At 35.0% G+C, this 14,564-nt stretch overlaps 3 protein-coding genes across 7 annotated transcripts in view; 1 reads left to right on the forward strand and 2 right to left on the reverse strand.

Moving 5' to 3' along the window:
- The window catches only part of LOC117794338 (serine/threonine-protein phosphatase beta isoform), a 29,952-nt gene extending 19,339 nt beyond the window's left edge, over positions 1 to 10,613 (reverse strand). The window contains exon 1 of the mRNA XM_034634971.1: positions 9,965 to 10,613. Coding sequence (XP_034490862.1) covers positions 9,965 to 10,016 — 52 coding nt within the window. The 5' untranslated portion in view covers positions 10,017 to 10,613. The remainder of the gene's footprint in view (positions 1 to 9,964) is intronic.
- A 713-nt stretch (positions 10,614 to 11,326) lies between these two features.
- On the forward strand, positions 11,327 to 12,273 carry LOC117790265 (DNA replication complex GINS protein PSF3). Its single transcript, XM_034629655.1, has 3 exons — positions 11,327 to 11,515; positions 11,576 to 11,970; positions 12,046 to 12,273. The coding sequence occupies exons 1-3, from the start codon at positions 11,422 to 11,424 to the stop codon at positions 12,196 to 12,198; spliced, it is 642 nt and encodes a 213-aa protein (XP_034485546.1). The 5' UTR covers positions 11,327 to 11,421; the 3' UTR covers positions 12,199 to 12,273.
- Positions 12,216 to 14,564, reverse strand: part of LOC117790233 (ceramide synthase) — a 29,178-nt gene continuing 26,829 nt past the window's right edge. For 4 of the 5 annotated variants that reach the window (XM_034629608.1, XM_034629600.1, XM_034629616.1 and 1 more), the window contains exon 5: positions 14,393 to 14,535. In XM_034629608.1, coding sequence (XP_034485499.1) covers positions 14,413 to 14,535 — 123 coding nt within the window. In that variant the 3' untranslated portion in view covers positions 14,393 to 14,412. Of the gene's footprint in view, positions 14,536 to 14,564 lie in introns of all 5 variants that reach the window. The other variant, XM_034629592.1, reaches the window with a different exon arrangement.

Genomic DNA, 14,564 nt, shown 5'->3' on the forward strand with positions numbered 1-14,564 from the left:
ATTGCAATGTGAGAGTGCACCATAAATCAAGACACACACACGCACATCTATACACACACACACACAGACCTACGACCATTTTTAGTCTATGACGTCAAAGACTAAAAGGGGGTTAAACTGCGTTGGCGTTGGCGTTGCCACTCGCCAGTTATTGTCGTTGCTCCTTCATCTCAGTGTTGTTGTTCCTGCTGTTGTTGTGGCACAACTTCGCATACACGTGCCACATCCCAAATTACCTCACCTGACACAAGCAGACAACAAACTAACGTTGTGGCGCCCGCAGCAACAGCTCATCAATTATCGATAGTCAAACTAAAAACAAGCGAGTGGGTTGAGATTTCTCTCTCCCACTGACTTTTGTGTGCTTCGAAGTGCATTATAATTTTGCAAAGCTTCTTAAATAATTCTAATTATAAATAATCCATTACCAATAATCACTTGTAGCTGCACTTAATTGTCCACAGTTGAGGATTAACTAGCAAAAGGATTAAGCATTAAAAATGTTATTCAAAATTGAGACGTCAGTGTCGAGCTATTGAATGTAAATGTGAAATGTTTTGATAAAAATTATTTGCATTGATAAAATACAAGATATAATGATCGATAACTCTGCAAAGTTCAGCTTGACGACCGCGGAATGAAAAACAACATATTCGTCGTTTCCAATTTGGTTTAGACATCTCCCTACGTTTCAAAACGTATTGGAATTACGTGCTGTTATCAATAACATGGCAATGTTATTGCCCATCCAACCCTATTTTCGTTTGTCAACAATGATAACAGAAGTAGAAGTAAAAAATGTGCGACAAATTAAAAGATAAAAAGGTATGGAGAGACCCACTGAAAGCTGGTAGTCTGCTTTTTAAACTTCGCTGCGAGTCTAAATAGGCTAACTTACATTTTGAATTGTTTAATAACCATTTTCACATGGTAAACATTGAAAACGATTAGATTTCTCCATAAAAACTATCTCAAGTATTGTTTTTCTACAATTCCCACAACATTATCCATTTAAAAGTGCTCCTAAAATGCACACAACACTCGTTCCCTGCAATTGACATTTTTAGATGCTTAATTCGATCTAAAGTTCATTTGGAAGCATTTGTTTTTCTCAAATAAACCTCGACATTTAACGCCCATTTGCTAAAGCGTCTTAAAGTATAATATAATCAAATCGTCTTTTATCGTTGGCAAAGATATCAATTCACAAACAGGACTTTGGCTAGCTGACCCATGGCAACAACACGCTGATACAAAAGGAGGGGATACAATTTAAAGGAGAAGCAGTAAATGACTTGCTAAGTAAGACACAAAGACACAAAACCATACAGAAAGCAAAGGAAAAACAACAAAAACTCAACTCAACTGAAGAATAGAGTAAGAAAAAGTAAGTCAAAAGGTCAAATGTATTGTATGTGTGTGCTTGTGTGCTTGTGTGTGTGTGTGTGTGTGTGTGTTGGTGTGTTGCTTAAAGAAATTACATTTTTGGGGTTAACTGGTCAGGTTTGTTGTTGGCCTCGTCAAACTTGCGACCTTCAAAATTGGTCGGCGTTAAGCCCTCAAGTATCCTTTTGGCAACACTCACACATACACATACACATTAGCCACAACAATTTGCGTCGTTGGCATTTCTCGCTTCACGTTTGTTTTTCCTTTTTGTATTTTTATTTGAACCTCTCGCTCATTTTTATTTGCCAAGTGCACGCAATGTGACAAAGTACAAAAAAAAAAACAAAAAAAAAAGAGGGCGGTGGGTGGGTGGTAACTTAGTTTGGTCGCTAGTAAAAATTATAGTGTCATATCATGTAACATGCGAGTAGAGGGCAGCGCTATTCCCTCCGTTCACCCTTCACCTCTTGCAACCAAAAACGCCCACATAACTCGGCATAATCCACTTGAATTTCGTTAGTGAAATCATAATTAAGCAAGTGATATTGCCGTCGTAGAAAGTAGACGACGTGTAGTATACTCTGTGGAAATGTGGTCATTTATGATCAAATAATTTATATTAATCAATTAAAAATATCGATTGATGTAATTAGTATGGTTGACAAACAGAATGCACAATAATTTTATATATAACAACATACATTATTATTATACTTTGCATAACCTGCCGCAACCTGCGGTTTACAGGGCATAAAAGCCACTTGCAGTTGTTTATTAGCAATGGGCAGTAGCAGTAAATGTAACTGCTTGTTGTTTTTCACGTCATTATCCGTTAGAGCCAGAGTTTTTCTTGGATTGGGGGTTCGGGTTCAGTTCGTTTTGAGGTTTTATGTATTACTCGTTTTTTTTTTTCTCTCTTTCTCTTAAATATTGTTGTTCTTTTTGTGTTTTTTGGTTGCTTAAGCATGCATGAAGCGTGCTCTTATTTAATGAACAAACTTTGCGGTTTTGTTGGCTTTTCGTTAGCCACTTGTCATAATATGATTGTAGTTGTTTGTTGTTTTCGTTGTTCTTCTCTTTGCTTGATGACAGCAAACTTGACGTATGGTCAGAAGAATAAGAAAATCAGTCGAATGAGTTAATTGAGAGCCAAATGGCTATATCAAAAGGAACACATTTAGAATAATTTTTCTCAAGATCATGTTTAAGTTTACAGCTTCTTTAGCATATTGTTTATGGAATGTATGTTGAGTAAGTGTTAGAATAACAATTGATAGGCATTTTACAGGTTGAGTTTACTAAATCATATGACTTCTTAATATGCGCATGAGAAATGATTTACTATTTAACTCCAGATAAAACTAACAGAAATATTCTTAACTCAACAAGAAATGAAATCGTAACAACTATGAGAAACATTTTACTTTCAGTTAACAAACAACAAACTTTGCCTTTAACAAAATTCTCAATATTTAACCTAAGAGTTCAATAACATTCTTGGAATTTAGTTTCAAATGAAAGTAAACTGTCAATTGACATATATTGACATGAACATGAGAAAACTAATTTTATGTATAGTTAAAGAAATTGTTGATTTTTGAGTAATATTAACTGCATGGCAGCTAATATAAACAACAGATTTATATGCAATATTCAATTCAATTTAAGTATTTTATGTGATTTTTACTTAAAAAATAACTGTTTTAAACTTTGACATGCACCTCTTAAATAATGACCTTAAAAGTGGAAAGTAAATGCAATAACTTGAAGTATCTCAAGTGCATCATAAGACACACCTAACCCAACTAATTCATAATTCAGATTGCACGCGAGCAAAACACCCAATTAGCCATCAAATCGTCATCAATATCGCCTGCTTGACGAAATGACTGCAGCCCATGCTAAAATTCAATGGGGGAAAGCTAATCAAAAAATACTTAAAAGAAATGGAGGCATTACGGGTGGCAGAGAGAGACAGGCAGGGCAGGGAGGACAGGAAGGGAGGGGGAGAGGAAAGAGGATGAAGACCACCCAGTCACCTACACACACAGTAAGAAAGAGGGAGGCCAACAATAATACTTTGGATTTTCACTTCCCGTTTGGAGGCATTGCGAAAGTCGCACGCAATGAATTGAAGTATATATAAAGCTATATTATATTATATAATATTATTTCCTATATAATCGTATTAATATTATTCCTATTATTATTCTTATTATTATAATGATGATGATGATGATGATGGCACGAGCGAAGGCTATGACATTCAAATTCTATTTTCAATCAGTGCCGCACAGAACTTGAAAGATGCCCCCGACACAACAACAACGATAACAACATATGGCACGGGTGGTATCTGGCGACATCGACGATGACAACGACCAAGTCGACAACGATGACAACAAAATCAACCAACTCAATTATACAAATATTATACGAACATTAGAAATGCATCAAGAATAACGAAGGATATTTGAGCACGAAACTAAATAGATTTTGTTGCAAAGGGAATGCGAATAGTACAAGGGACCTTCACTCTGATTACTTCACTCCACTCCAAGTAATATAATCGATAACACTGCGCAATCAACTTTTGCAATAGAATTTGCACATAGAAAATACTCAAATAGATACAATTTTTACTTTAATTGAACTTTGGCTTAATCAATATATGTTTACGCACTCTTGTTTCGATATGTGTCTTATCTACACGTCAATTTAACATATGTTCAAGTGTATCGAGATAACTATCGACAGTGATAGAACGACTAAATTTAATATTTCTGAAGGCAATGCGACAATCGAATGACATCTTTGAGTGTGTCAAAAGTCAAATCGTATCGAAAAATTGATATTAAAAAATTTATGGTACAGCCGATAGTAATGCTTATGTCGAAAATTGGTTTTGAAATACATAAATAATAATAATGCATAATTAAATTATACTATTATTAAATTAATTATTATTAAATGTAGTACCGATAATAATAGCATCTTTTAAAGTTTTAAAACTATAGCTGTAGTAAATATTTTTTTATTTCAAACATATAGTAATTAACAAAAAGCCATTGAAAATATTAAATTTTATTGCAATATTTCCGTATTTTAGTATTGGTTTAATATAAAAATGTTGTTACATAGTGTAAGACTCTGGCTGGTTGGGTCTACGTAACCTTCGATAAGTTCTGTGCTCTGTGCAGCTGATTAGCTAAATGTTTTTTTTTATTCTTTATTTTATTTTGACAGTGGGTGCAGTTCTTTCTATTGTATTTTTTTTCTTCCTTTGAGTGGGGGAGAGTGCTATCGAATCACGTGAATGAACTTGTTTGCACACGACAACAATTGAGAATACGTAATAAAAATAAATAATGCTTGACGCTGTGCTAACGGGTGCTCGACGAAGAGAATGCTCTGTAAGAGCTGCGATCTTCAGGCAGCTATAGATCTAGCAATTTCTTATATGTTTTTATATGTTGTTCCGATTATTATGAAATTTACAGAGTATAAAGATAACGAGCTAAGAAATACAAAAATAAAACTATAACTCCTAAGTGATCATAATAACAACTTATAAGTTTCCCGAAATGACCTGCTAAGATCAAAATAATTTTTCTAACTAATTAATATAGATAATAAACTATACTTATTTACACACTTTATGATACCCACTTCACCCAGAAGTACAGAGTATTTAAACGACAGCAAATTTCATTTGTTGACTGTTTCCGTTTTCATGTCTGTGGCCAATTTTTGCACACTCAACGCCAATCAATTTCGAGATAGTTTACGATTATTGTTTTTAGCTGGATATCAGTGGGAATATCAGGGGGGACCATTTGATTTTTGTTAGTGGGTGTTAGTCGCGTGTCACATTCAACTACTTTGACAAACACACACACACACACACACATCTGTACTATATACTATACATACAGGGAACTGTTATGTATTTTTCGTACTGCCCTCGACCCTTCTAGCAGATATTAGTTGGGGGTGCATAATATGCCAGAATTTATTTGACATTTGCAAATCTGGCGTGTGAAAACAATTAGATACCTGAAACTGTATTTGTACACAAGCGGAGAGGGGAACAGTGTGAGCAGGGGGACAGAGGTGGGAGAGAGGGTCACACACAGTAAATGTTTACCGGAAAGACTAACCACAAATTGTCAGACACCAAACAGTAACATTGATAATGGGTTTGGCAATGACAATGCACTCTGATGCATAAACCTTGTGTGTGTGTGTGTGTGAGAAGTGAAGTGAAGAAGGGTAAAGCCATATAAGATGAAAGACTAGAAGTGGAAAAAATATAACTGCACAAACATAAATTAATTTTAAAACTAGTCGGAAAGCTATAGTCAAGATACTGAACATAGGATACCCGTTAATAAAAGTACTTTAAAGAAACTACTTGTACTTGGCTATATCGACTCGGCTGTTGATGCTGATCAAGAATACATACACTTTATAGGATCGGAGATGCCTCCTTTTTCCTGTTACATAAATTTCAAATAACACAATATACCCTTTTACTTATTTTTTTAGTAACGGGTATAAATATCTTCAAACTTCTACCTAATAGAATCAGCTTAAAAGAGAAATATTTGTAATATAAGGATGGCATACTAGGCAAATTGACTGATTGCATTCAAATTGGTGAATGGTGATCGCTGTCCCCCTAAGTCGACCCACTAGCTTCTCCTGGTTCCCCCTGGATTGTCATCCAACATCTAACCAAATAATAAATAAACGCTCATAAATACTAAAAAAAAAAATTAAGTAATTAATTTCATTAGATTACCATAAATAATAATAAATAAGTCGTTCGATTTATATTCTAAAAGTCCACATAATTGCATATTTTGTTTACGAAATATTGATTTTACGACATATTAAATAATAATTAACATTCAGAACTAATTTATATGTGGAATTTTGTGCATAACTGCAAAGCTTATGAAAAAAAAGTGGAAATTGAAACGTTTGTGATTGTATGTAGAGAAAAACTAACAACAGCAGGAGTAAAAGCGTATGGAATAAATTGGAATTGGAACGGTACATATAATCCATCCATATTCACTTTGCATGAAATATAAATTAAACGATTTATGCAGTTATTATCTGAGACATACGACAAAACGTTTACGAATGCAATGGAAAGGATTAATGACAGTTTCTTAAGAGAACAAGCGTAAGGTATTACGAATATGTTAAGTGAAAATTAAATAAATCAAATGGCATATTTCTCTCTGTAAAGAGGAAATGTGTAAGAAAAAAAATGTTGTTTACGTATGGTACTTGATATTGTTATTGCAATTATTATTATTGTTGTTGTTGTTACTTTTGTTGTGGTTATGGCGTGTGCTTAACTAAGTAATGAGAGGATTAGGCCAAGTTCTCAATGCCAATGGGGCTTTAAACATTTTGTGCAAACAGCGAATGCCAATTGATAACTAGTTGAAAGATATCTACGGGGCTTATGAAACACAAGAGACTGAAAGTTATACAAGCACACACAAACACACACACATACACACACACACATAGACACGCACAGACATACAAAACGAGCGAGAGAGAGAGAGAGAGGAGGGCACGAGAGCGAGAGCGAGAGCGATACTCGTGAGAGCATAGATGATAATGAATTTTCGGGACTTGCACAAAGAGCGAGATAGAGAGAGGGAAGATATCATCGTGTATATATAGTATACCAAATTCGGCAACGAAGAAATCACGTAATTTCAATCGGGACTTTTTTGGCTCCTCGCGTGGATGATGCACCGTTATCTGATCGCCATCGGCCGATATCATTGTTTCACTTGGCGGCGATATCGAATATTGTTGCAACATGCGACGCTGGTGATCGGTGAGCTCGTCCAGCGGATCGTTCGTTGTTGATGTCGATGATGAGCTGGCGGCACCAGTAATACTACCGCTGCTGCTATTGGCAGTTGTGGGCGTGCCGACACCGCCGCCGCCTCCGCCGCCCATTGAACAGGACGCTGAGGCGCCACCGCCGTCACCAGCAACGGCCATTTGTTGAGCAATAAACAACTTCTGTGCATGCTCTTCGGCCTCTTTTTGCTTTTTGAAATCTTTCATGGCAACATACATATACACATTATACATATAACACATCATATATAGAGATATTAATGTTAAAATTTCAACAAATATTATTTAAATAATCATAGGACAAATTAAAATCTAGGAAAAATATTGTGCAAGGATAGGTTTTAACGGGCGTGTGAAGAACAATGGGTTTCACATAACACTTGACCAAGCAAAAGAGATTGGGAGAGAGAGAGAGAGAGAGACAGAGAGAGAAAAAGAGCGGGCTTTGTGCCGTTATCTTGCATTATTCGACTCTTTTTTTTAGCTCTTGAAGGTATTATTACCAGCTCGCAATAATAACAAACACATATTGATTTGTATTAAAAAATATGTACTGGAAAATTTTACATGGAAATTTTATTATAATTATTGATAGACTTCTTTGATTGAATGATTGCCGTGTTGCCTTTGATCTCTAATTAGCCAATTGGGTTACACAAATTGAACTCGCATTAACATTTTTAATTTTCTTTTATTACTGTTTATTTGCATTCTTTATTTATCAGCATATACGGTTATTTATTTTACTTATTTTAAAATGTTTCATTGGTTTCCTTTAAAATTATTATCATAATTATGCAGTTTTTGCCTTCTTAAATAAATGGTATGTTTAACAGAGCTGTTCAACTAAAATATTGCTTGAAGAAATACTGATAATTTTCAATTGATTGCTTGATTTTAATACTTTTAGTGACATTCGAAATAAATATATTATTATTAACACTTTTGATTCTTATTAACATTGCTTTGCTGTCTAACAGAAATGTTTGTCTTACATTTAGAACAAAACAGCCTTTGAAATAATATAAGATTCTACTAAAACTGTAATCTACATGATAATGTATCGACTCAGATGCTGTACAGATTGATGGATTTGGTCAGACTGATGTCCTGACACTTGTGTCGCACTAAAAGGACACTTGAGCAGGACGAAAGGCATTGATTGCCCGGCGAGGCGAAAGAAATCAAATGAAATTACAAAACGATAATGAAATATTCTGGTTTGCTGTGTTGATGATGTCGCGACGATGATGATGACGATGATGATGATGGCTAATGAAGTTAAAAAAAAGGAAGGCGGCAAGTGCTTGAAAATTCAATTTCAATTTGCAATTTGAAAAATGAAATTTGTGACCTGCAAATGGGGATCAAAATTAATGACAATTTTTGCCCCGTCGCCACTCGAAAACATAGAGTAACGAGTACATGACCTAGCCCATTGGGCTGACCTTGAAATGGGGCGTGTCATCACAGTCATGAGTAATGTATTTTATGTGTCGTCTCTCTGCGGCAACTGCGACATGCGTATGTCCAAACTGGCAACGTTTGTGCCTCATTGCGGAAATGGACAAACATATAAAAAAAAAAAAGGGAAAAGAGAAAATAGATAAAAATTGTGGCTAAATGCAATTTGGCCAACAGGCAAAAGTCGTCAATAAACCGATCATTAGTGATGTCAAAAAGGCAGCAAGCGTTAAGCGGCTTTACCTGAAGGCTGACAAACGCCCCCTCCACACCTTTCATCATTACCAGCATTTCCACACTGCCACATTGCAACAGAACGGTAAACTATTTAGCGCTTACGAATGTCGCCTGTTTACGATAATGATAACGTTAATGATAATGATAATGACAGTGGCACGTATACTTAATACACTTTATATGTATGTTAAATGTAGTTTAACAGTTTATGTTATGACTCTGCGCTCACGTGACTTAGAAACCTGATTCACTTTTATCTTATCATTTATCTGTAAAATTATATCGCTGCCTGATGACGTCATGTGGCTGATAAAAACCCGTTGCAATGAACATTATTAATAGAAAGCTAATAAAAAGAAACTGCAAAACAGCATCGCTTTGACCGACAGCGATCATGTTATTAACAGAGCGCTGTTATGTAAAGCTGCGACGCTGTTAATTGTTAATGAGCTATGTTAAACACAAAATGTTGACAACAATTACAAGAACAACAATGAAAAACATCAACAACAAGGTTCGTTTGTTGCATTTGAGAAGCAATGAAAATCAATTAAAATTAATTGTTTCAAAAGTCAAACTAGAGGGGGGTGGGAGGCCTTTAGCAGGCCACTTATGGCGCGCCTTGTGCTTGTTGTTCTTGTTATTGTGGCAATTGACTGCTTGTTGTTGTTGATGTTGATGTTGTTATTGATGTTGTTGTTGCTGTTGTTGTTCTTGTTGTTGAGCTTGTTGCAAATTAAACGAACAATGTGCAATAATTAGAAAATGCAATCGCTTTGAGGCACATGCTCTCTCTCTCTCTCTTTTACTGCATCTCTCTTTCTCTCATTGTCTCACTCACTCGCTCGCACACACGCAGACAATCAGAATTAGGTTATAAATTAAAAAAAAAAGGGGATAGTCGGAATAGTTGGGAGAGAGTTGAGATAAACAGCTTAAGTTGAGATTTGTTTTATTTTCGCATTGTTTTACTTACTTTCTAGCAGCCGCTGTATGAGACTGTCAACATTTAAATCAAAATCGCCCATTTTTTGTTGTTGTTATTGTTATATTTGACGTATTTAGATGCAGTCAACAGGGGAATTCCAATTGGAATTTATTTTGCTGCAAATTGGAAAAGACACGCACAAAAATGTTTTTTTTTTTGTTATTACTATTGTTGTTGCAACTGTTGTTAATGTTGTTGCCGCTGCTGCTGATGCCGCGTACTTAATTTTTGTGTGACGCAAAAGGCAATTTCACTTTGTAACACTTTTCAGCGCTTTTTGCTTTGCAGCGTTGCGTTGCGGCGTTTTACAGTTAAGAGTTGTTGTTGTAGTTGGAAATGGTGCCGCTGCCACTATTGTTGTTGTTGTTTTGCTGCCGAAATTTTAGGCTATTTTTGTGCAAATAAAACGACTGCTCTTTTTGTTTTAGTTGTGGTTTTTTCTTTATTCACTGAATGCAGATGCACTAGCAAAAAAAAAGTACGATTGTGGAGTGCGAACGCGATCCTTGTATTATATTAACTTAAACAAAATTCCACGACACATAAAACTAGGAGCGTTTACTGCATCTGGTGTTACTCCGCTTTAAAAACAAATAAAATAACCAAACATGGCGACAGACTCGCGTGAACTACAAGGAAAGTGTGACCACAAAAAGCACATGTAAAAATATACCAATGTTGCCAACATAGCTATTTTATAGCTAGTTCTAGTTATTTTCAGAGTTCGTTTGCTTGAAAAATTTCAAAATTGCTATTAGCTTGAAATCCGGTTAATTTAAATATATTTTCAGCTAAGTCTTGCTTTTAATATTTTTGGTAAAACTGTGCTTTCCAGCCAGAAACAGCTATTGTTCCCCTAAATACTTGGCAGCATTGGTGTGGAAACACTGTTTTGGACCGGTCCAAAGGCTGCCACCCTGCAAAATTTTTCGATCTGGCAGCATGCACCATTTTAAGAACAATGCCAAAAATTTGTAAGCTTTTCGTTTAAATTTCTTAATTTTGGAGATAGAATTTTACATGTCGTTATTTATGGGCAAAAATTTAATATTCGAAGTTATACCAGCCATAGTTATCGATATTGAGCAATGTAAAAAGCGATATATGGCGCGAGAAGTTTGTTGATTTTTTATTAGCAGTGCGTACCATACCAAAAAGAAAAAGATTAACACTTTTATAATATTTTTACTTTATACTTTACTTTGTATTTAAATAACGTATTAAAGATATATCATTTAATAGATAAATAGATATGAATATGCGAATATTATTGACATAAATATCGTTATGTTGTTTTCGTAATTCGATAAAACGTTGCTGCGTTCGCAGCCAACTTTAAGCAACTCCGATATGCGCTAAAAGAGCTCTGTTTACCAACAAACGAAAATCGGCGCTAAAACGGCTGTGAAAAGCAGATGCGTTTTGTTTAGTTAAGTTTATTGGCAATGAATTACTTTCCAAATTATTATTCAATCGAGGACATATTCGTGACACAGGAGAAAGTCGAGTGCAAGGTCAATACACGTCTACAGCGCATGGGTATGTATCATGGCGAATAATTGATTGATAATATTCACAAAATTCGCGATTATTTTGCAGGTTTTCTGGATGCCGGCTCAGAGACGGAACATTTGGAGCCCGGACGCAACATTCTTCTGCCGCTGTGGTACATCAAGGAGCTAAAAGTGAATAATGCCTACTTTACGATAGCCGTGCCCGAAATTTACAAGAACGTTCACAAGGCCGTCTGCGAGGCGGAGACGACACACATCGAGCTGGGGCGGCTGCATCCGTATTTCTATGAGTTTGGTCGCTATCTAACGCCTTACGATCGCAACCATGTCATTGGACGCATCATATTCGAGACACTGCGCCAGCGTGTACGACATCTGCTCGATATATCAAAGAACGATGCGGGTAACAGCAAACCGGAGCATCGACTGGACAACATTGAAAGCAAGCTGCACGAGGCGGGCGTTCGTACAAATACCCTGGTAAGCGATGCCAATCAACAGGACTGACAAAGTTCTTATTAAGCCAATTTTTTTTGGTTGTGTTTTCGTTTCTAGTACATCAACTGGCTGCAAATGAGCGGCAACAACATACGCATCTCGGAGCTCGTGGAGGAGCATCAAAAAAAGCGGAAACGCGCCGAACGTAGCGATGATGAAGGCGGCGCCGGGGAGGATTCGCCGAGTCGAAAGAAACGAAGTACAATGTGAACAAGACAATGAACGGAGACATTAAACAATACTTTATTTGATGCTCTCATTTAAAATAAATGTAAAACAATTTTAGAAAAATCGCAAAATTCATAAAAGAAAAACCAGTTTCGTTGTGCCGTAGATTGCATAATCCCAGCAGTCTTATTATATGATATAATAGTCCAATCTTAATCATTATCTGTCAAACTGTAAAATAAACAATTCAAGGCATTCCCCATATCGTGTCAAAGAATTTTCCATCTTGGCTCGTTATCCTTAAGGATTCTTTGGCAAAAAAAAAAGTAATAGCTTTGAATTTGATTTTCTGATTCACTATCTGTAATTTAGTATAGTTTCCTGGTTCAGCTTTAAATCCTAGAATTTCCGAAGGTGTATAACTCAGAGAATGACCAGATGGAATACGAAGAACAACCGTATTAATATTCATGTTTTACAAACCGAACAATTTTTTTTTTTTTTGGGTAAGGCATAAACAAAATTGTATCATTTGTTTCTTGTTTTTTTTTCTTTTAGCTGTTTTTGTATATAACGGGGGAGTTCCATACATTCGATTAGTGTCTCAAAAAAATACATACATTTAGTACAATATATATAGCTTGGTATATGTATATATTAGGTTGGGATATAGTATATATCTGTATATATTTATATATCCTCTCTTGTTGCAGCAACGTGGAACAATAAGCGCACCATTCAAGGCAACAATTTTAAGCTTCCATTTTTTTGTTTTTTTCTCTTGTGTTTGTTTAATTTTTTAGATTTTGGTTTGGTTTCTGGAATCGTTTGCCGCATCGATCGATCATTACTGATCATTTGACTACTTATCTAGTACATACAATAATACATAATTTTGTATATTGTTTATATTTAGTATAGTTAACTCATTTGTGCTCGTTTTAAATTATCGCTTGATTTTTTAAGCTCCATTGGAATTCGATTTAAGGCAAAAGAAACTAAAAAGATAAAAAGTAAAATAAAATAGATTATATCAAAAAATAAGAAATCGAAAAATATACATATTTGTTATCTGGAAATGCTGTAAATACACTCATATAGTATATAGGTATTTTTGTTAAAGACTTTTCATTTTCATGTATAATACAGTTAAGACATTTGGAAGATCTTAAGCATGCTTGGGGTCAAAAGATTCTTTTGATTCTACTTTGATCTATCATTTGAGTTTTATCACATCTACAACAATTATTTAGTCAGATTAAAGAGTTTTATGTCCTTGCAGTGGATTTAAATTGAAATACTTTTCTATCCTCAACAATGTCACTTTCAAATCAGAAAACACTTAAGATTTTTAGAGTATAGTTCTCAATCAAAGGATCTGCAAAAGGTACATATTGGTTTCTTTGGCTTGCCAAAGATTAGATATTAATAATTTATCTGAAACATTCGGGGTATTCACGTTTGGGCAGATGAATTGGTTGAATGTTACATACATACTATAAGACAATAAGCCCTAGAGTTAGCAAATTTAGTATGCAGCCTCTTTTAAAAACAAATACATAAAACTTAACAACAGCATTTGATGCTACATAACCTAAAGGTATAACTATCGGAAATATCGGATATACATATACATATGTTCAAACTTCTTTTCATGATTTAACAATTCATTGCCCTGGTGTTAATACCCAAAAACTTAGACATCAAATATAATAGATAATACGCATATAACGTTGATCATAGTTTTGACATTTCAACTATAACATCGATATAGTGTTTGGTTTTTTTTATCATTTTTGTTTTCGTTTTTTTTTATTATTTTCATTTTTCTTTTGTGTTCGATTTGTTTTTAGTAAGGTCTTTAAAAGTAAGCAATTTCTTTCATTTCAAGCTAAACATTTGTCTGTCTGTTTGCGTTTTGCTTTGCTTTTCAGGTTGTTCTTTTAGTTCTTGTTGTTGGTATTTATTTATAGTATAAAGTTGGGGATTGGATTGTTCAGCTGCCTAAAAAGCTCCTTAAGCTTGGCATATAACATTTACAAAAAAAAAAAAAAAATACAATTTGTTAAAGATATACATACTATAGACACATATGTAGCTTTAGAAAAGAAAATATGAGTAAAGGGAACAATAGGATGGGAGGGGGGCGTTAAATTAGAAATAAACTTTATATAGTCGTAATCATAGCTATGCATTGGAAGGGGGAATTTCCTTTTGCGATCTCATAAAACTTTAACAAACAGTTGACAATTTGCACTACTTTTTGCCATTTATTATGGCGGTGGGCGTGACCATGTGCGGCAACGTGGGCGTGGCCGTTAGGGTATTCGGCTTTAGCTCGGCATTGCTAAGAAACTTCCGTCGCTTTGGCAGAAACACCTGAAACAGAAGAGATGCAAACATGAATA

Source organism: Drosophila innubila, chromosome X, assembly GCF_004354385.1.
Source record: "Drosophila innubila isolate TH190305 chromosome X, UK_Dinn_1.0, whole genome shotgun sequence".
Taxonomy (NCBI): Eukaryota; Metazoa; Arthropoda; class Insecta; order Diptera; family Drosophilidae; genus Drosophila; species Drosophila innubila.